This window comes from Triplophysa rosa, linkage group LG21 (genome assembly GCF_024868665.1).
Source record: "Triplophysa rosa linkage group LG21, Trosa_1v2, whole genome shotgun sequence".
NCBI lineage: Eukaryota > Metazoa > Chordata > Actinopteri > Cypriniformes > Nemacheilidae > Triplophysa > Triplophysa rosa.
The window spans coordinates 11,237,687-11,258,876 of NC_079910.1; the positions used below are offsets into that span (position 1 = coordinate 11,237,687).

At 39.5% G+C, this 21,190-nt stretch overlaps 1 protein-coding gene across 4 annotated transcripts; it reads right to left on the reverse strand.

Annotated features, from left to right (window-relative positions):
- Positions 1–336: 336 nt before the first annotated feature.
- Positions 337–20,648, reverse strand: uba1 (ubiquitin-like modifier activating enzyme 1). Of its 4 annotated transcripts, none has more exons than XM_057320226.1 (26): positions 20,500–20,648; positions 15,334–15,450; positions 15,122–15,180; positions 14,852–15,020; positions 10,739–10,873; positions 10,509–10,615; positions 9,956–10,046; positions 8,995–9,127; positions 7,810–7,907; positions 7,574–7,720; positions 6,933–7,109; positions 6,716–6,820; positions 6,481–6,561; positions 6,135–6,287; positions 5,854–6,019; positions 4,642–4,838; positions 4,464–4,528; positions 4,184–4,379; positions 3,954–4,028; positions 3,661–3,850; positions 3,408–3,496; positions 3,230–3,322; positions 1,815–2,006; positions 1,631–1,732; positions 1,431–1,531; positions 337–1,326 (listed from the first exon to the last, which is right to left on the reverse strand). In XM_057320226.1, the coding sequence occupies exons 2-26, from the start codon at positions 15,448–15,450 to the stop codon at positions 1,191–1,193; spliced, it is 3,174 nt and encodes a 1,057-aa protein (XP_057176209.1). In that variant the 5' UTR covers positions 20,500–20,648; the 3' UTR covers positions 337–1,190. The 4 variants fall into 4 exon arrangements, with proteins under 4 accessions (XP_057176209.1, XP_057176206.1, XP_057176208.1 ...); XM_057320223.1 differs by having other exon boundaries at positions 20,410–20,647; XM_057320225.1 differs by lacking the exon at positions 20,500–20,648 and adding an exon at positions 17,992–18,465 and having other exon boundaries at positions 15,334–15,463.
- Positions 20,649–21,190: the final 542 nt, after the last annotated feature.

A 21,190-nucleotide genomic window follows, 5' to 3' on the forward strand; every position in this document is an offset into this window, starting at 1 on the left:
TTTTATAAATTCTGATGTCTCGGTCATTTATCCAAAATATTAATAAGGCTCTTTTTTTAAAGATTTTTTGCATTTACAACTTTATACAACGTTCTATATTATAATATAAATGGGCTAATACATCAGTTCTTTTTAGTCTACTGAAGTAGGTATTTCCTCCAAAAGCAGTAACACCTGTACATTGTTTATGACCTCATCGCATGTATAACTTCAGACTTGTTCTTAACATTGAAATAATGGCGACGAGCAGTTAACTGCAGAAGTTATTTATTAGACTTATTAACGTCAGACACATTTTCAAAACAATGGTAGTAAAGAAAAGACAATAAAAGCAAGAACGTTTTCCAACTTTATTCACTAACACACTAAGTGCTCCCATTACAGAGTAAAACCACGTTTTGTACTGTAATGTTTGTTTTGGAGTTTAACAAAGTAGAAAGAATACAGAGTTTATGTTCTACAAGGTGTACACCAAAGTCTGCCAAAACATAAAAAAGGAAAATAAAATAAAAAGTTATGTGCAAGTTCCTGAACCCAAACCCAAACAGAAGCCAGAGAGGCAAAGGGATATTCCCACAGGAAGAGCAGGAGTTCAATAAACCAACTCGCTTTGACACCTCAGCCAAGAGCTTTTTAATATTACAAAATCCACCATGAGCACGTTGACAACACGCCAATGCAGTGAATTTGTAAAAAAAAACACAATCTGTATATTTTGTATGTTTTCCCCATCAGTCAATATTTTATTCAATTCAGTGTTTTCAGAATACAAAGCAAGATGGTGTCCACAAAATATATCATGAGGGCAGGAACAGAGAGAAGTGTGTGTATAAGATGATTGACGATCAGTTTACAGATAAATTCATTCACTGAAGTTGTGTGTTAGAACGACCGGTTTAAATAAGTTACAGCCAAAACTTCACATGCTCCCCGTGAACATTTCACATTCGTTCTTAAAGCTATCCAGCCTAAGATTGAACCATACCCAAGAGAGCTCGACCAATAGGAAAGAGGGGTGTTTGAGATATAATACTTGTATTATCCAGTAACTGATTAAAAAAATAGTATCACCCCTCTGTTGATTTTTCTTTGGGTTCTCCAAACATACCGATGCTCTCCAATTGGCTCCACATCCCCAGTGGGCCCCCTCTCACTCCTCCAACCCTTCCCTCCCGACCCCAAGAACCTTCTCAGCGGATGGTGTATCTGACATAGGGCACCTCCACGTCCTCTTCTGTGTCGTCATTGCAGCAGAGCTCAAAAACGAGTGCTTTAACATGCTTGCCCAGTTTCTTCTTGGACACCTTGGTCACGATCTCAGTCATCCTATGGAAAACAAAGGACAAATAATGTTAGCATTGCTACTGATGCTGCATATTACTTCTGATAAGTCATTCTGTCTCCAAGAACATAAAATGATGCAGACTTACGGCAGCTCCAGCCTTTCTTTCAGCTTGGCTGCAGGCATGAAGAACGAGTAGAGCATTGAAACTCCCTGAGACAGCATGGTGATCTCCAGTTTGTGTTCATTCTAAGGACAGGAGAATACACAAAGTCAGAGATAAAATAATGATTCAATAGGAAGTATATTGAGCACTTTAACACATGATTTACATCAAACATAACTTGCCTTGAAATAGTCCAAGAACTGTCGCAGTGTCATTTCCTCTCCATTGGGCTGAATGCCCTTCACTTCAAACCGATCCCAAAGTGTCCAATCAATCTCATAGTACTGCAAAAGAAGGTTAAATGTTCAAATAATTCAGAGAACACTGTAGATCATGTTTAAGAATGCTGCTAATTCGACTACGTACCTTGTGCTTGGGGGCAGCTATGGGCTCAGAGAAGGCGAAGAAAGGCAGAGCAAGGTTCATGAAGCCATTCTTGTACGACTCGAGCTTCTTGTGGCCCTGAATGATCTTCAGCAGCTCTAGACACACGAGACCCACCACGGCAGCCGTCGTCGTGGCGATGGCCGGAATGATTTTTCCAGCAATGAGTTTGCTCTGAAACAAAAAAAGGAAAGTGAAGGTTTAGAATGGGTGGATTTAAAGCAACATTAGAGAACTTTTGCTTATGGTTCCCCCGTGTGGTTGATAAGCCTAATTGTCTGTTATCAGTGTCGTAAATACTGTCGCTGTATAAGCATCCCCGTGGGCAACGCAATACACGTGAATTTGTTGACTAAGCAGAAACCGCTGTTACATCAGGTCAGTTCATAAACTATGCATGTACTAAAGCACTCTCTTTTGGCTCCAACGGGGTGCAGCTGGTTGTTAGCCGTTAGCGCATAACGTGCTAGCTACATAGCAGCTAATGTGCTAACGTAGCACATTTGCAGTCACCCAACGCATGGACGTGAATGTGTTTAGTAACCAACGAAAATAATTTTCTGTAGTTATATTTTCAGAAACACACTCACAACCAGACGTTGTGCTTTGTGTATCAGGTGCAATCACTAATTTACACTCAACTCGCTAATGGAATAGTGCCATAACTATAGATACCGATAACATTAGTCTACGTGCATGAACTAAGGAATCAGCAACTTTTGACCATAAAACATTTATTGTGGTTTGGTAGTCATCGTTTACAAGCATGACACTAAATTCACGATCATGCTACGTAAGCTATTGAGACCCGACAACATTACATTATCTCTAGTCTACCTTACGGTTATAAATTGTGAACCAGTAACATTAGCGCGCCAATAAACAAGCAGAGGACAGTAAGAAAAAAATGTACATTTCAAACTTTCAAATCCAGTAGCAGGAAGGCTAGCTCTCCAGCTGTTTTGCAACCCGTTGCCTCTTGCAGCTCACGCCACCGAGTGCAAGTCCGTATGAAAATTGATTTGTGTCTGGGCTCGTGTCCGCCCACTCGCTCTCTTTGCCTCTTTGTTTTTTTGTTGGCTCTGCCATGGTGATGGTTTGGAGACTTGCGCTGAACTAGATTGTTTCGTCTTATTGTTAGATGTTGGCTAACTTCACCCAGGCTACAAGTAAAACGTGACATATGCCGTAAAGCAGGTGATGGGCGGGGCTTGTGTACCTACCCGCACACCAAAGTTACAAGTGTGATTTCAGCCGATAAGAGGGCTGCTTAGGTAGAAGTGGCAGTAAAATTCTAATTCTAAAAAAATAATTTTAGAGTGACAATTTTAAGGTAAAAAAACTCCCTAGTGTTGCTTTAACATTCAGATAGTATAAATAAAAAACTGATAACACACCTTGTGTTTATCTGCAGGTGGAATGTCGTAGTTCTCTGCTCTCAGATTGGAAGCCGCTACAATGAAGTCCATGTGGAAGTTTGTGTCATCGTCCTGATGGAGAAAATTGAATCGGCATAACTAAAGAGTTCAAGAAAGTTCTACAGACCTGGAAATTGGGGAAAGCTATAAGTGGTACCTTCTCAAATTCAATAGGACAGAGTTTGAACTGAGAGGTCACTTCTGGGGTAGGCAACAGCGTCTTCAGTTCTTCAAGTCTAGAGTCATCTAGAAATAGATAAATTGACATTAGATCACCAAAATGTTAGACCACCAAAAGTTATCAATGCTGTTTAATGGATACAAGTAATGCAAAGAGACAAAAAACAACTTGGCAACTATTCCAGATCAAAATCTTCCCACCCGATGTTCTGCACCCGCTCTCAACTTACCAACAGATGCATTGGCACTCTGCAGCTCCTGATCGGACACATGGATCTTGACTCCTGACCTTGGGGTGAACTCGGGCACTTTAATATTCTGCAGAAGCTTGGCCAGAGACACCCGGTCATTGCTGCCTGGCAGGCCGTATGACTTTGCATACAAGTTAGCCGCTGCCAAAACGTAGTCCATGTGAAGATCCTGTGAGTGAAACACAAATTCAAGATGCATGTTTATTTTGCCTTGTTCTCGAGATTAGCCTGTCTGATTCATTTATTTTGAGTCTTTCATGGAGAACACCTACATTGCTAGTGCTGAATTCTAATGGATGAGGACATCTTTTTGGACCAGACCAGAATGGTGCCCCGGAGCTTGTAAGCTGTGAAGAAAAAGAAAGCCATTCAGATTTTTTAACAGTTTTTAACAAGAAATGAAAGAATTCAGATACAAGCGCATCACCAACTTAACTTAATGCTCAATATCATGTTAGGTCCACTGAGAGCTGATCTAAAGAAAACCACAGACAGGTCTCACCTGATTCGGAGGGAAGTTGTGCAGCAGCTGACGGATATTGTTGTTATATTGACACTGCCAGTGGTTGCGGGCCCAGGTTAAGCAGTCCTCCCAGCTGCGCGGGTAGTCTGTCACCAGGCATTTGTACACGGCCTCCACCACTTCCAGAGGCTGAGCTCCAGGCAGCTTCAGTGTGCGCTCCATAAACTTCGCGTCTCTGGAGAGGGATGACAACACTGCATATTAACCTCCAAGACAGCTGGAAAGTCCTTGGGGGTTGTTTAGAGTGACGGTAACTTACGTCAGATACTGCAAGGCGTTTTCAGCAGGCTGTTTGAAAAGTCCCTCAAACTCATCACGTGCCCACTGAGAAAGAGAAGGCAACAATAAAGCTACAGCTCAAGGATCAGGCTATATGAAAGTATCTAAAGGTGTAAAAGATGTTAACATTGTGTATATATCAGAATATCAGTTGTTACCTGCAGGGTGTGTTCAATCGCATTGGGGAAGTTCTTGAGAGTGCAGATAGGAATGGACTTCTCTGGAGGATCCTGACTGGAGCTGTATGACTCAGTGACGAAAGGAATGACCACCTGTACATTTCCCTTAGTGCCTAGAGTACCAGACTCCAGCAATGGCTTACAGTAGTACACGCACCTCCGGTCCATATACATACCTGGAAGAATGTCAATAAGTCATTAATTTCACAAGTTCAAGTTTGACCAATGATTTCTGCATCCTGAACAGTCAAGTCATACAACTACTTAACCTAATATAGAAAGACTACAATATCTGTAACAATTATGATAAAAGGTTTAAGCAGGGTTCTTACACCTTTTAAAAAGTCAAATTCCAGCACTTTTGTTCAGTAATTTCAATGTTTGTTTTCATGCTTTTCTAGTATACATACTTAAATCACAAAAAGTGAAGATATTTTGCTAAAAAAGATCTAAGACGACATTCCCAACTTAAATTGTTGATTTTCTGGGTAATTAAATAGGCCTACATTTTACATGCTTTAGCAAAAAACAAATGATAGTGAATTTTTGGAGTTTTAGTCCAACGCAGTTATTTTCACGTTATGTTTAAATAGCAAATGCACTTCCGCCCACTGGTATGCTGGTCTGAAAACGAGGGGCTCTATTTTAAGGATCTAAGCGCATGGCCTAAAGCGCAGAGCGCAAGTGCACTTAAGGCGTGTCCAAATCCACTTTTGCTAGTTTAAGGACGACAAAACGGTCAGCGCGCCAGGCGCATGGTCTAAAAGGGTTGTCCCTATTCTCTTAATGAGTCATGGGTGTGTTTTGGGCAAAATGTGCAGTAAACCAATCAGAGCCTCATCTCCCATTCCCTTTAAAAGCCAGTTGTGCTTGTGCCATGGCGGATTCGCTATTTACACGGCAGAATTGGCAAGAGCAAAGACAGGACACTTCTCCGAAGCTAAAGCGCGCGAGCAGACCACAGGACAAGGTGGATTTTTTATCTTTTACAAAGTAATCCATTTGTTTTTAATATTTGGCATGTTTGTGTGCTGCTGCGCATCCCTCTGCGTGTAATAAGCAGAATGTACGCACGCTGTGCACCCGCCTATAGGCGCATATTACAAACTACTCATTTTGACTCGCATGTACTCCGAGCTACATGTTTTTCCGGACCAAACACTTGTGGCGATGTTCTGCAATCTAACTTACGGGCATCTACATTGTCAAGAGCATTTGCCACCCCATCCAGGTTATCGAAGAAATCATCATCATAGACCTTCTCCGTGTCAGGTCCTACACGGTTTTGATGGCTTGTCACGCGGACTGAAGGGTTCATCCGTTTCACAGCTGCAGCGGCTGTATCACTCTTCATCTTCTGCTCAGCAAAGAGACATTGCAGTCAGCAACAGCTCACGATCAAAACAATCAGAGTGAATCAACAAAGCAATCAGTTCACACGTGATGTTTGTATTCACAATAAAAACACTCACTGAAACGTCCCACGGCCTGAAGAGAAACTGACGATTGAGATTTGACTTCTCTATGGTGTCCATGTCTGTCACTATGATCTCTCCTTCACCACCGGCCAGGCCCATCACAGCAAAGTTCTTCAGAAGCTCACAGCCAATGGCACCAGCGCCAACCTGAACGCAAAGACGACTCTAAAATTCCACATCTACAAAAACTAAAGGCAAACCATGCCAAGTGACAGGACAGTGGTATTGTAACAGTTAGCAGCATAAACATGGACTCGATACAAGTTTTCAAAAAGAAAACGCAGATTACATGTTGTATGCATCACCCATTTTGATATACAGCCAACCTTAAGTTCCTTACCAGAAAATATCGCTGTTTGGCTAACAGGTCCTGCAGCTTGGATCCAAAGACAGCAATCTGACCATCATACCGGCAGTTCCTCTGCAGAAAACAGACATCAATAAATGAAATCGCTCTTCGCATCAAGCTGTAAGCATTTTGAGTGGGCCACAGTGTGAAAGTAGCTTCAGTGGAAAAGCCCTTCAAATTAATTTTAAGGTTGATAAAGATAACCATGTAGGTTGCATGGACTCACAGGTGCACACTCCTCCTCTGTAAGAACAACATCATTCTCAGGTAAACACTCCACTGCATCAAAATACAGCCATTGATTGATGGGCATAAATTTGCCAGTGCAAGCCTGTGCATGTACAAGAAAAGCAATAAATAATATGCCATGACAGAACAAACGTATCAAAATCTTTCAACATAAATAAAGATAAGGTTAACGCAATAACAGGACACGGCATTACCTTCATAACCTCCTGGGCAGCAAGCCCACCAATGAAAGCATTGACAGGTGCCAGGTCTCCAGCAGCCACACAGGACAGCTTTTTGATGACTGCCTGATCCAACTGCTCCTGCTTGCCAGATCCCGTCTGTGCAGCATTCACCTCTTCGGCCAGAGTCACAAGCTCATCCGCATCTGCCTGCAATACAGAGAGAGAGATTAGACTTCTGAGTCACTCACTTTGATGTCCAAAGCTCAGCTCTCAAATGTAATTAAATGTAACGCCAGATCATTCTTTTAGGACCACAACCCTGTATTTGGCAACACTGTCTCATTTCTAAAGATTAATGTCTACAATTGATGAGTTTAGGACGTACGAGCCTATAAAATGTTTTACACATATTACACATTAAGACAACCTTTCTGAAAATCACAAGCTCCATTCTAATTGGCTGCCTGATGGAATAAATGTTATGTTACAGGGTTGCTAAAACGACACAAATTCACCAAATCCAAAGTTACCCAAACTTTTATTTAATAGTCAGAAGACCCTTTTGTTGTCTAAATCTGGCTTAATGAGACCTACAATTGGCCATGGCCTTTTGTCCATTATGAAATTTCTTTAAGCAGTCAGGCATAGTTTCTACTATGGACGGTGCTCACCTGACTCCAGGGCTTCGGGGGCCGGCTGTGTTTCTTCTCAAAAGCATGCAATGCCTGAAAGCCTATGTGCAGTTGTCCTGGCTGATCAAACTTGGCAAAATCAGTCAGCAAGAACTCTGGATCAGCCATTGAAGAGGGAATGGATTTCTGGGAGATGAAACAAGCAAATGAATCAAACAAAATATTCACTTTCAATATATTTTGGGATATTTGTGTCAGCAAAGGTATCAACTTACAAATTGGACCTTCTTGGGCATCTTAACCTGTTTGACAATACCGCCTCTCACGTAGTCTGTAAAGGAGCTAGTGTCACAGATGCTGAAGGTGTAAGGACCTGATGACAGAAGACATTACAGCTTTCAACACTTGATCTACCAACACTTGACTTTAGGTCAACTTATCTAAAAGGCATACTTCATAAAAACGAGCAATAGTTTGTGCAAAACCTGATGATTCATGTTATTCTCAGTATGATCTGAAAATGTTCCAGAGAGCATCTTGTGTTTGAATTGCACCATGATTTTGATAATCTGACAAGGATTTAATTCACAAAATTTAATTTTTTCTTTTCTACAAAATAAAATTTTAACTTTTTCACATTTTAACACCGTAACAGCTTCTATGGCTAGTTATTTAAAATTGTATTTAGGTTTAATTAGCTATTCAAAAATGAAATAAAAAAAAATCCTTTTCTTCTAAAAACCTTAAGACCTTGGTTAAAAACCCTTTCTGAAGTATCAACAGAAAAAGTTCTTGCGAGTCTTGAGGGTCACTCCAGCATTGTGTGTACGATCTGATCGATATGCCATTTAACATTCGGATATTTACAACATACACTATTGTTGTAACTTAAATACGGACTAATTCTTTTTTTAGCCCTCTTGTGAAGAGATAGTGACTGATGCGATCGGTATTCGAACTAATGACTGTTGGCTACATAGATCAAAGAACAAATATTTTTTTAAAGTAGGCCTGCATAAACTGTGGCAAATGCTTGAAATCTGCCAAATAAATAGTCAAGAGGTCCAGACGTCTCGAGCTGTTGCACACTTGCCAAGATGATGACACACATGCATCTGAACACACAATGAGAAAGATGAAGTAAAATAAAACATCCAAGCAACATCCTCTAACTCTGACCCAAAAATAACCACATGCCTTTCAATTAATCACCAAAAAATTAATCACCAAAAAAACATGACATTGTTTGCTATCTAACGCTCTAGTTTTCATGAAGAGGTCGCTCCAAAAAAACAACAACAAGACTATAAGAGATCTTTGACACTTTTGCAGAAATGTTTAACCTCTTTTTGTAAAAGTGTGTTCTAGTCACAATTCACCTTGATGCATATCTGAAGCCGATAACTCTTCATTACTCTCTGTGATGTCTAGATATTGTTAGAATAACTCAATCAACTCACCCAGTGTCTTGATCTCTATTGGATCACAGTTATTGAGGTCTGTCATGCCCTGCACTTCTGTGAACGTGACATAGTCCCCGCTCTCGAACCCATGGCGTGCTTCATCCAGACACGTGACCACACCAGCACTGTCCTTTACACATGCACAAAAACACAGCAAAATGTTCAGGTGAGCAGGGCCCGTATTCATGAAAAATCTTAGCTCAAGGAGTTGCTCCTAGTGACAAAATTCTAAGAAAATTCTTAGAAATGTGGGCATTTCGGTTTCCCCTTAAAATTACAGAAAAGATCTTAGTAAAGAAAAAAGTAATTGATAAAGCATCTTAACCCTTAAAAGAGCTCTTTAGGGACAAAATTGTTAGGAGTAGCGAGGAGGACTTTTAAGAGACTTAAGAGTTTCTTTGGCAGCAGAGAAAATGGACGAAACACGAAAAGTGAGAAAAGATATGTGTTGCAATGCATGACGATTAACAGATTACTTTTAAGGTTGATCTGATTTATTTTTTTTGTGTGTGTTCAACTTTTGTTTTTCTTGGTTTTTGTTTTCTTGTATAGCTGCTTTGATGCAATGCAAATACATGTGCAATTTCAAACTAACAAACCTATACTTGAAAGCGCTCTTTTTTCCTTCTTGGCCAACAAACCAATCACAGTCTTTAAAAGACAGTGTCATACATAGCAACAGGGTCAGCCCCGCCTCCTCACTAAGATAAAAGTTTTGTCTTTTCCTTGCTCAGAGTTGCTCTCAGATTGGTCCTGAATCGCTTTTAAGCCAAGACTCCTACGTAGAAGTTTTTAAGATAAATTACGAGCTTTCTTAGAGGATTCTTAGAAGCTTTAAGAATACGGCCCAGATGTTCCAATGTCTGAAAAGTAGATTGTGGATATCTTCGAGATCAACCATGATATAAAATTGTCAGATCGCCCACCTTTCTTTGTGGCTCAAGCTGACAGTTCTTACCTTTGTGATCATTGAGATCATGGCGCTCAGAGGCTGCTCTCCGTTGGTGTCCAACACAACCATATCATCTCCAAAATCACAGAACAGTTGCCTACGCAATATAAGTATAAAAACCATTTTTGTAAATCAACAGACACCAGAAATGCTACATCTAGCCAACATTTACTTAACAACTACTCAACAAATACAGTTGATTTTGACAAATATTTTATAGCGTGCTCCTTATTAAGATAACAATGCATACTTCTGGTGCGAAAATGAAAGCAACAGTTAGACAGCTTAACGTTCTTTGTTTGGGTTTAGCTTTCCTTATTCTTTCATTAACTTAAGCAAAAAATTTAAAAAGATAATTTTAAAAGACAGATTAGATTTTTTGTTAACTTACAAGATAATGTTTTACATTGTTGTATGAAAAAACAAACTTTTTTTGAAAATGTTCTTGTTCTGGAAATACATTTTTAATGATTCTATTGCATCGCAAAACCAGTATTGTGTCTCGTAATAAACATAAGCAGAGTTTATTGTTACAACCCTTTCTGGAAGCTTTTCTTACCCAAACAGCCCGCGCGTGTCAGCCACTATCAACTTGATGTTGTCACTGTGGCAAAACTCCCCGAGGCGCGTCTGTTCTTCCAGACTGCAGCTGGTGAGCACCACAACCTGGCCAATCACAAACGCTAATTAAATCAAACCCTGTTCATCATTAACCACTGCAATGTTATTTATGCACGTGGGAAAAGTATCACTTAGCCCATGTGTTCAACTGCGTGAACACTGCAGTACCTGAAACTGGGTCAGGTATTCATTGGTGAGGGTGCCAGTGTAGGCGGTTACGGGCACATAGCTGTTCAGTTCTGCCAGTCGAGCCTGGCTGACCTCTGCACGGTTCTTCCCAAGATCCTCCTCACGCAAGTAAAACTAAAACACAAACACCATGTTAGTCACACACCATGAACAGAATACTGTAATTTGGTAAAGTTTGATTATTTAGCCTATAGCCTACATATTAGTGGTGTAACGGATCGCGGTTGATCCGTGATCCATACGGATCGTACTCTATGGTTCAGAACGCATGTGACCCGTGGATAAACAAAGTTTATTCACCATTGAGTAAAAGAGTTTTAGCGCACGCGCTCTCTCCCCCTCTCTCCAGTATCTGGACAAGTACAATTTTAAAGCACATTCTCGCATATAACTTAACTAAAACTGCTGCGTAAAGCATGTGACCCGCAGATTAACTAAGTTTATTCATCATAGAGTAAAGTTTTAGCGCGCCCCGCGCTCACACTCTCTCTCCAGTTTTACAGCGAATGCGCGCTCACTCTCTCTCCAGTGTCTGGACGAGTACAACATTAAAGTGCATTCTCACATATATCTTAACCCTTTAGGCGCCAGGTTTTTTTGGAAAACATGCTGGATTTTGACATCAAGATTTCAAAAGCTTGTGGCTTGAAAGGACTTAAAGATAGAGATCTTCTGTAAATTAGAAAAATGTTGGGCATGACCGAAAGTTTATGTGGGGTGTAAATATACTCATCTACTTTGCATATTATGACGTCATCAGGGGCGGCCAACTTGAATTTCATAATATTCAGGAAATAGTAGATATTGAATTGATGTTTGAACTTATTTGCATGTTTTTTTTTACTCTTTGATCCTTATTCCAAATGATCAGAAAAGAAGAAACCAACTATAAAACTGGAGAAAGTACTAAATTATTACTATATTACTATACTTTATAGTAGTAAAACGCATGTGAACAGTAGCCTACTTTCTGATCAGTTCATCAGTAATATTCAGGAAATAGTAGATATTGAATTGATTTTTGAACTTATTTACATGTTGTTGTTCATTCCAAATGATCAGGAAAAGAGGAAATCAACAGTAAAACTATTAGTAACTATAGTAAAATTATTACTATATTACTGTGCCATAGTAAAATGCATGTGCCTATTTTTTGATCAGTTGACCAGCTATCTGCCCAATCAGCTGCCTCTACCTCTAGCAACAGCTCTCCTATGGACACTACGACAACGTTCACCCCTGCCACCCCCCATCTCCGTTAGGCAAAGGGTCGAAATGATCGCTCGTTTGTGCTTCGTGAACATTCACGCCTTGCACGGCAGCACCATTGCGCTGCACAGATGTACCGGGAGACGCGCGGACATTAGACGACCGATCGTGATTTCCAAAAGTTAAATATTCCCCTTCAGTGTCAGAATCGGCAAATAACATTCGTAACATATCCTCGCGGTACAGCCTTTTATTAGCCATTTGGCGATTTTCTCTCACAAATCTCACAATTTACTCTGACGCTCTGAACTGAACTGCTTCCGCTTCAATGACACGATTGCTCACTTGCTCTGCTATTTGCTCAAACACTTTGAATAGGAACATGACGTCATTTTGGTCTAGAATCGAAGTACTACATGTCTGCCATCTAGTGGTAGATCTGATCTCTAGAGTACCATTTGTCAGCTGTTTACTCTGATTGCCATTTATATCATATTTATTTGTTATAAATATTGTCATTTTTTAATGCATGCATACTGTACAACATAGCCTAGAAGATAAATAATAATATTAAATAAATCTGTTGCCATCATCTGGGTACTTTAACAACTTAATGTTTATAAAATTCTTTAACCCCTTATATAAGCGCCCCTATTTTTGAGCATTTTATTGATTGCAAATAAGTTATTATTATAATTAGAGATGCACCGATTGCAATTTTCTTGGCCGATTCCTGTTTCCGATTTTAATATAAGTGAAACCTGCCGATTCCGATTTTTGCATTTCCTGATTTTCTATCCACAAACTATAATTGACAGTACAATTATAAAACCATATTTACTTATAAGATAATATGAATCAGATAATCAGAGTAAATCAGATAATCACATATATAGGTTGATTTATTCATTTTTTTATATTTTGGATTTTAAAAACAAGTATAAGTCGTGTTGAATATGATTTTACCTAAGTGAAATTACCGTAGTTTTAACGCAAGACAAAAAACTTTGTCGTCTTGACAAGCAAAACGTTTGTTTTACACATAGTGAACGACTTCAACATGAGTTTAGCATCACTGTTAGCATACATACTAGGGGTGTAACATTACTTCAAGGTTCGCGATGCAAAAAATGTTACGATGCGCATCGTAGAGAGATGGGGATATTTTACGATATGTTTAATTCTATTCGTTCAGCAGTCAAGACGCTACCTACTCTGCGCCAGCGTGTCACGTGTGCTTATCTCACATATGCGGTAGAGAGAGAAGTCTCTGTGAGAAGTGGAAGCACAAGACACAATCTGTGTCTCCAAGTGGTTTACAAAGCGTCATATTTTCCTTCACAATCACCGTTAAAACACAGCAAACTTGAAGCGTGACTGCAGACGAGTCACCACGAAACTCATTACAAAGGCAGCACAAACGTTTTTAAATGCCAATGTTAATTTATCCGCTAACCTGAGCTGCTGCATAACGTGATATGCAACAAAGTAAGCCAAAAAAAACAGCGCTGTTCCGAACAGAGAAGCGATGAAGTGAGTCGTACTGTATATTAAAAGATCTAATGACATGCTAAAAAACAAGTATGTGATCTCCAGGATTGAAGAAATGTAATACAGTTTATGTAATATGTCTTTTTGAAAGATTTTTCTCATTCATTACTGTCTCAAGCGTTTCATTGGTTGAATGTACTGAATGAACACGCCCTTCACTGAACAAAGGAGTCAATTGAGTCAAAATGAGACTGAATGAACTGCTACATGTCGTTCATGGTCTAATATTCTCTGTGGTACAACAATGCATATCCAGTAGTTACTCAACTTTTCTGAAAAATAAAGGTAATGACCTGGTTTCATTTAATTCCAAGGTAAAGTAAATCATGTCGAAACAGTTAAATCTTGGTATGGAACATTTAATTACACCAGATAGATTTTAGTAGAGTAATATAATATAGATTTCGTCGACTAAAAATAGACTAAAACTATGATAGATTGGGATGACTAAAACTAAATTGCATTTTAGTCAAAAGACTATGACTAAAACTAAATCAAAATTTGCTCTTAATTCTAATTTCAGTTAAGCCTTAAAATGTTAAAAAATGTTCTTTATTAAGTTGTATGTGCAACAAAATAATTTACTGAAATTGTTAATATTTTGAAAATAAATGTTATTTGAATTTTTAATTTTGTTCAAAATATCGAGATGTGTATCGTATCGTGAACCCAGCATCGAGATATGTACCGAATCGTGAGCTGAGTTTATCGTTACACCCCTAATACATACCCCAAGTAGACGGAGCAACGAGAGATGTACTACAGTGCACCTTTTTTCTGTACAGTACATGATGCGTGTATGCACGTGTGCAGTCAGTGGATATGAGAGATGCGTGTCTGTCAGCAGAGACTTGCAACACAGTGGACCCACATGCGAGTATAAACAAGCCGTGAAAGACAGGCTGTGCACACGCACGTTTACTTGCGGCTTTGAATGTACTTATGGCAGTGATGTTATTGCCTGTGTAGCGGGCAACAGAAGATCGGCTTGGAATCGGCAAGACTTGAGACTGACTGAAAAACCGTCCGATTCCGGTCGCTGCCCGGTCAATCGGTGCACCTCTAATTATAATAATAAAACTATGATGAGCATTTACATTAGCTGACCCAAAATCCATAAAATGATCCGAACCGTGAGTTTTGTGATCCGTTGCACCACTACTACATATCAATTCTAGTCATTGTCGTGTTAATAACAATGCAGTCACTATGTCATTTCGTTGTATCACCACTTTATGTTAGTCATTAAACATTCTTGCAATTTCAAAATGAACAATGATGCATCTGATTCACATTCACACATTTATGCTTGACTCATGACCAATTACTGACCTGTGATGAAAGGTCCTTCCACTCGGCCACACCCTGGTCGTGCACAGTCACACTCTTGACTCCGCCCAGAATTACATTCTTTGCTATTTCTACACCCAAACCTCGCATCCCTGAGATCAGGACATTAGAGTTTTGCATGCGCTTCATAGCCTCATGGCCCAGCACATACCTGAGAGACAAATGTTAAAATGAGCAACCGCTCATGACCGGGTGTCTCTTTTTTTATTTAAAAAGAATAATGATACATTAAAATAAGGCTGTGAAACCCACAGTTGTCTGGAATACAGGCCCTCATCAATCTCAGCATCATTTCCATTCTTAGCCATGCCCTACAGAGACAAAAATAACAGTTGCACTATATTTAAACATGAGCATTCTCAATAACAGACGGACATTCAACAAGTCACATCTGATGGTCTGATTGTGATGTGAAAAATATTTAATGTATGACAGGTAGTGTAGATTGATTAAAGTGAGCATACGTTAGCTGGTGTGTGTGACTGTTCGGTTCTGACAGAGTTAGATGAGGAGCAGTGGGATCCCGTCTTCGTCTCTGATCCTGACACGCGACGCTTCTTGGACAGCGGCGAGCTGGACATCTAAAGAGAAAAACTGAAAACTCAGCTTCAGTATTTTCCAAATTGATAGAATGAGCATGTAATGTCTGATTATTGCACACAGACGCTGCAGATCACATGAAACCTGCAGATGTAATATAAAGCAGACTGTCTTGCAGCACACTTCATTTAATCATAAGTGTTTAAAGAAAGAAACAATTTAATGAATATTTAAGCATAATTTACATTTAAGCAGAAGCTTAACAGCAGTTTCAGTTTGCTCTAGGACTTGGCAAAAGCTTTTGTGCTACTAAAATAGCAACACTCGGGTGGTTTAAATAAATAATTTAATGTGCACACATCTGGATAAAAATAGCTCTACAAACAGTTTATATTATGGCTGAAACTGCATTAATAAAAGGTACATATTTTATGATCTTGCAATACAATTTTGAAGGGCATAAAAATTCTAGTAACATTTTAAGAGACTGAATTATTTTTAAAGCACAAGCTTCCATAGTCAGGTAAGTGCCACTTTCACAGTAAATTTTCCTTAAAAAAGGGCACATAAATATTAAAACAATGACATGTTCTATGAAGAGCCATCTCTTCTCCATTTGTTGGTAAATCCTAGAAAATACATCACTCAAAAGCATGTGTCCTTTTTTGTCAAATCCATAACAAATGTGTATTTCCCTCATCTTAAATAGAAAACGTGTATGATTTTATCTTTTTCCTGATGTCTGAACTCAAACAGGGATTTAGGAAAATATAAACAGAGTGGTCAATATATTGGTAATAAATAAATTTACATTTCACATTTTGACAGCAAATGTCACACTGATAATGCTGGAATTACCCTAATAAGCATCTGCTGGACTGTTAAAATGCTTATGCTAATACTAATAGTTATAAATTTGGCGTTTCAGCACTGGACAGTTCCTTTACAATAAAGAATATAAAATCAATTGTACCACAATGCAGTTTAGTCAGTCTCACTCGAAGTCTATAAACGAAGGCTAAAAATGGGAAGAAATGAATGTTCTTACATCGATTTTACACCAGCTGGGTTTATGTCACTGACAGAAACCATCAAAAGAAAAACTGACCTAGAAAACACCAAGCCAACTTCAAATAACTTAAGTCTATTGCGCATTAATTTGAAAGATCTTGCATTATTATTTTACCTATAATGTATTTGAAATAAGGCGATTTGCCTTTACACAACACAAAGCCAGATTTCTGCCGCAAGATGAAGCACCTCGGCTATAAATAGCTCACGGACCGAAGCATTGTGTTTATTGTGGAAAGGTCGTGAATCCACTGACTCGCCCATTCAGCCTTTAACAAAACCGCCGATTCATTAAAACAACGGCAGTGTGGCTTTTCCACAAACACAAGCTTCATTATGCTTGTCATTCATATTATGAATTTGACAAAACATTCATAAAGCGTGGTGCGATTAAACGCACGTTTAATAAAACAATGACCAAATTCACAAAATTAGGGGTGGACTTGGAGAAGCGCTATGGTTCAAATTACAGACATCAGAAACTAAACTTACAAAACAGTTTATTGCTTTATCGTTCAACTGTAACATACAGTAGATTCTAGAAACATTGCAACCGAGAAGCTGCCATAAAGCGGAAATTACGCATGCCGATGCAATCGTGCAGTATAATCATGTTACAAGATACTGCACATTTATAACTAAAGAACAACGTCTAGAAACAACACGTACGGGGTAGTTAATTCTGACGCAATCACCTACAGGAATTACTTTATTATTTCTCTAGTAACGTTAGTCCTTCATGAGTACAGGTAAGGATTTTTTTAATTGTATAAAATTAACGCTCAGAAAGAAAAGTTTGATGTATTTTTTTAAACGTTCAATGTTAAGTATAACTTAATACGTGACTATTCTTAAAAGAAACGAAAATGTCTTTTAAACGTTGATTTACATGTCTTGAATAAAAGTCATGTTTCAATGGCGTGATTTTCAGCGAGTGAGCGTTCAGTTGCCCACCCTCACCATAGCTAAATCGAAACGGGAATAATCCGAGTGCATGACATAAGCAAAAATATAACATCTAACGTTACGAGAACTATTAGCTGTAACAACTGCTCTGTCTAAATCAGTTCTTCACTTTTATTTCACGGGAAAGCAGCATATGCTGTATGTCAAGGAATCAAACATTAAAATCAAACCGAACATCAAACGGTTAGTCTATTATAAATGAACGTTACCAGGAAGATCATCTAGCAAGCAACGCGAGAGGATTTCTTGGAAACATACGGTACGGTTAGCTAGCCTGCTATATGCTTTGTATTAGTTGGTGCATGCAGTTTACACAGCCAGGTCTGAGGCCTAAGTTAGCTGTCACAGGTTCGCATGCTAATGAGTGAATGAAAGAACTCTGCGCTTTTACAAACGAGATGATCCGTGATACGTATAAATTATATTATAACACCGAGTCTACATGAGTGCTGTCGGGGAAATAAACCCTATAACACACATTTAAGTAACGTTAGGCAGCTGCTCGCACGGAGTTAGCATGTTGAGAGGAATGATTCGGCTCTTACCAATAATCCTTCTCAGTCCACGCTCAGTGTCAGCAAACCGCTCCTCGTGTGAAACTAACTCGCTGATTTAGATGAGAGGAGGATACGACGACAGCACGAACAGCGCTGGGCGAGATGCTGTGACTGAATCCCCTTCACTATCCTGCCGAGTCACTGTCGTCCGGTCTGCACCCTGCCTGTTTCGCGTTTCTGGTTTGTTTCTGCGAACGGAACAAAACCAAAATGGCAGCTGTGGCACAGGGGCGGAGCCGCTCGGATAAAAAGGAACAGGAAAAGGCTGCCTCGCAGAGCGTGCTGCAATCCTCTGCGGTCCCTCATTGGCTACCCTACCTATGACATGACGGAAAACCCCGCCCACTTTAAGTCCTCACTGAATGTGTTGGGACACTATGGCCCGGTTTCACAGACGAGGTTTAAGGCTAGTTCCAGACTAAGTGAATGTGCGGCCGTCTTAACTGAATATAACTTGCCCAGAAATATCTTAAAATTTATCATTGCCATTGTTTTGTCTCAAGACGCACAACAGTAATGTTATCTTCTAAGGCATTTTTATTACAGCGACATAAATATCTTAATTCCACTAAGGCATAGTCCTGGTTTAAACTAAGCCATGTCTGTGAAACCAGGCCTTGAATTGACACTTTGGTGCATATTGAACTGAACCACGCTATCTGTTGTCATAAAGCTACAAATAAGACACACAGCCCATGCTATCATGCTTTATGGAGTCATTTGGCTGTATTGAACAGATATTGCATTTGTGTACAGTATTTTAAGGAACAATATAGTTTAAAGAAAATAATTCGCTCATTTGACTAAATTAAGAATGGCACCAAACTCATCATCACATCACCTGCAGGAATTTAAAAATAAGATTTATTTGATGGTTACAATTAATTGCCAAAACAACAGTCCTGGGTTCTTAACTCTATATTTTACCAGCTTGTAAAAAATAACCATCCAAATAAGGAGGATACCAGCAGGTTGCTGGCAGAGAAATCAGAACTGCTTATTTGAGGTTCAACAGACATTCAGTGAACAAAATGAACACTAAGGAGGGTTAAAGCCTGATTGATTGTTAACATTACCAAAACTCTGCTTGTTGATAGGTGACTCTGTAAAGTAGGCCACAATTATTTACCAAGGAAGGAGCAGACATACTTGACAGGCTATGAGGGAAAACCATTTCACTCATGCTGGTGGTGAGAGGAAACGATTGGAATTACATAGAAGAGATGACAATGTAATAATTGTCTGTAAAAATCATCCAAAAGTTTATTTACCTATTTACTGTAATGATGCTTTAATAACTTCTGAAGAGCTCTCTTAAAGCCACACGTGCAAGATTTTTACCTGCGTCAATAAACCGTAAAAACTGTCTCTTGACAGGGGCTGCTAAATTAGGGGTTAGGCATGGGCTTTCTTCTTGTTAATGAGAGGAATAACCGTTGGGGGATGGGATGTTACCTTGTGACAAAGGCCCAAGTGGGCCGCTTACTCTCGCATTTGATGCATTAAAAAGACAATCGTGCCAGCTCACACCCTGCCCGAGTTCACTGTTAAGCAGGTACAAATAATGTAAACAACCCACAACACATAGCATCTTCCGCCAAGGCACCTGCACTTGAGAGTGCAAATCCCTCACTCTGTAGTGCGAGCCATTTAGCTCTATGTAAAACACCTTCTTGAGATTAAATCAGATTTGCACACTTTCAACAAAAAGAGCATCGTGTGACTTCATAAAGCGTCATTTATGAAATGACGTGTTTACAAGTCGTTTTTCAGCACAGACTATTAAAGCACAAGGCCACACAAACTGAATGAGGTTTGATCACTGATCAAGCCGGAGAAACAACGCAGTGAGTTCTCCTATATTTAGACAGTTTATTGTTTAATTGTAAAGCTTGAAATACTTTTTAAAGACTGTCTTTCTATGTACTCTAAAGATTTGAGACCAGCTTGCCAACTACGTTAGGTGTCAGATTATCTGGCTATCTTTCAAAGCTGCTGCTAGCTCTGGGAAACGATGCGAGGAAGCAACACTGGCATGCCGTAGACGTTGTGCGCGGCTCCACTGATAACATTAGCCTGTGAAAAACGAAGCTCGTTAGTTTAGCACACTCTTCCAATGCATGAAGGGATTCTGAAAAACAAGCCAAACCATATGACGTGAGAACTTTTCGCAAACATGAGGATGTCTTTTAGCCCTGGCTCATAATGCACGCATGGAGCGCATTGTCTTGCGCATGTGGTAAACTGGCTCTTCCTAAAGTAGCCAGTTCAGATTTAAAGCCACATTTTTGCGTATGCTTTGCTTACTTTAGCGGTAAAAACTTGTCTGTTGCTAGCAGCAATAGTTTTCTTATGGACACGTTAGCTATTTAGCATTAGCTAGGCACATAAGTATGCAGAACTCACCACATCCGATATTACTTGGCCTCTCCACGGTACTGAATACAGAAATACCTCGCAGGCAAAAGATAAACAACAGAAAATGTCAAATCAAACCGTTTCTGTAACTTTATCCCTGGAAGTGGCGTGAGCTCCGTGACTTTCCAGTCTGAGGGGAGGCTGGACGGTTGCCTAACCGGCTATTCCATGTACCGTTAACAGTACTCTCCCAGTTCAGCAAGTGTTCTTCAGTTCACGAGCGTAGTACCAACATGTGCAGAGTTTGAGTTGAGAATGTCCTATTATTTAAGATACATGGATGCTACACAAACGCGTTTTTGTCGTTGACGGTCAAATACATTCACTCGGCAGCAAATTACTTGCTAAACGTTTCACGTTGTAGTTAAAACAAGCGAAATCGTGTAATTCTTATAAATGTTGATCTAGTTTGCGGAAGATCTTCATTGCATCTTTGAAATCTCCCCATTAAGTAACACAATGGACTCGCCCGGAGCGTGGCTTACGCTGTGGACTGTGGGAAAAGAAGTTTTTGGACGTTAACCTGCTAGTTAGAAATCATATTAAACGCTATACATTTATTGTGTACATCAAAACGTTGCTACTCGCAGAAAGGGCACAAAGTTGAGCTTTTCTAGTCGGTAACGACGTTGAATAGATTTTAAGAACATCCTAAACTCAGTGAATGTAAAGTAAATAACAAGTGTCTTTGTGTTAGCCCTGTGCACGGTGTCCTAAGCAAATGCACTTGCTGAAGAATGGTGCAAATTAAACTTGAAGATGTTCGTTA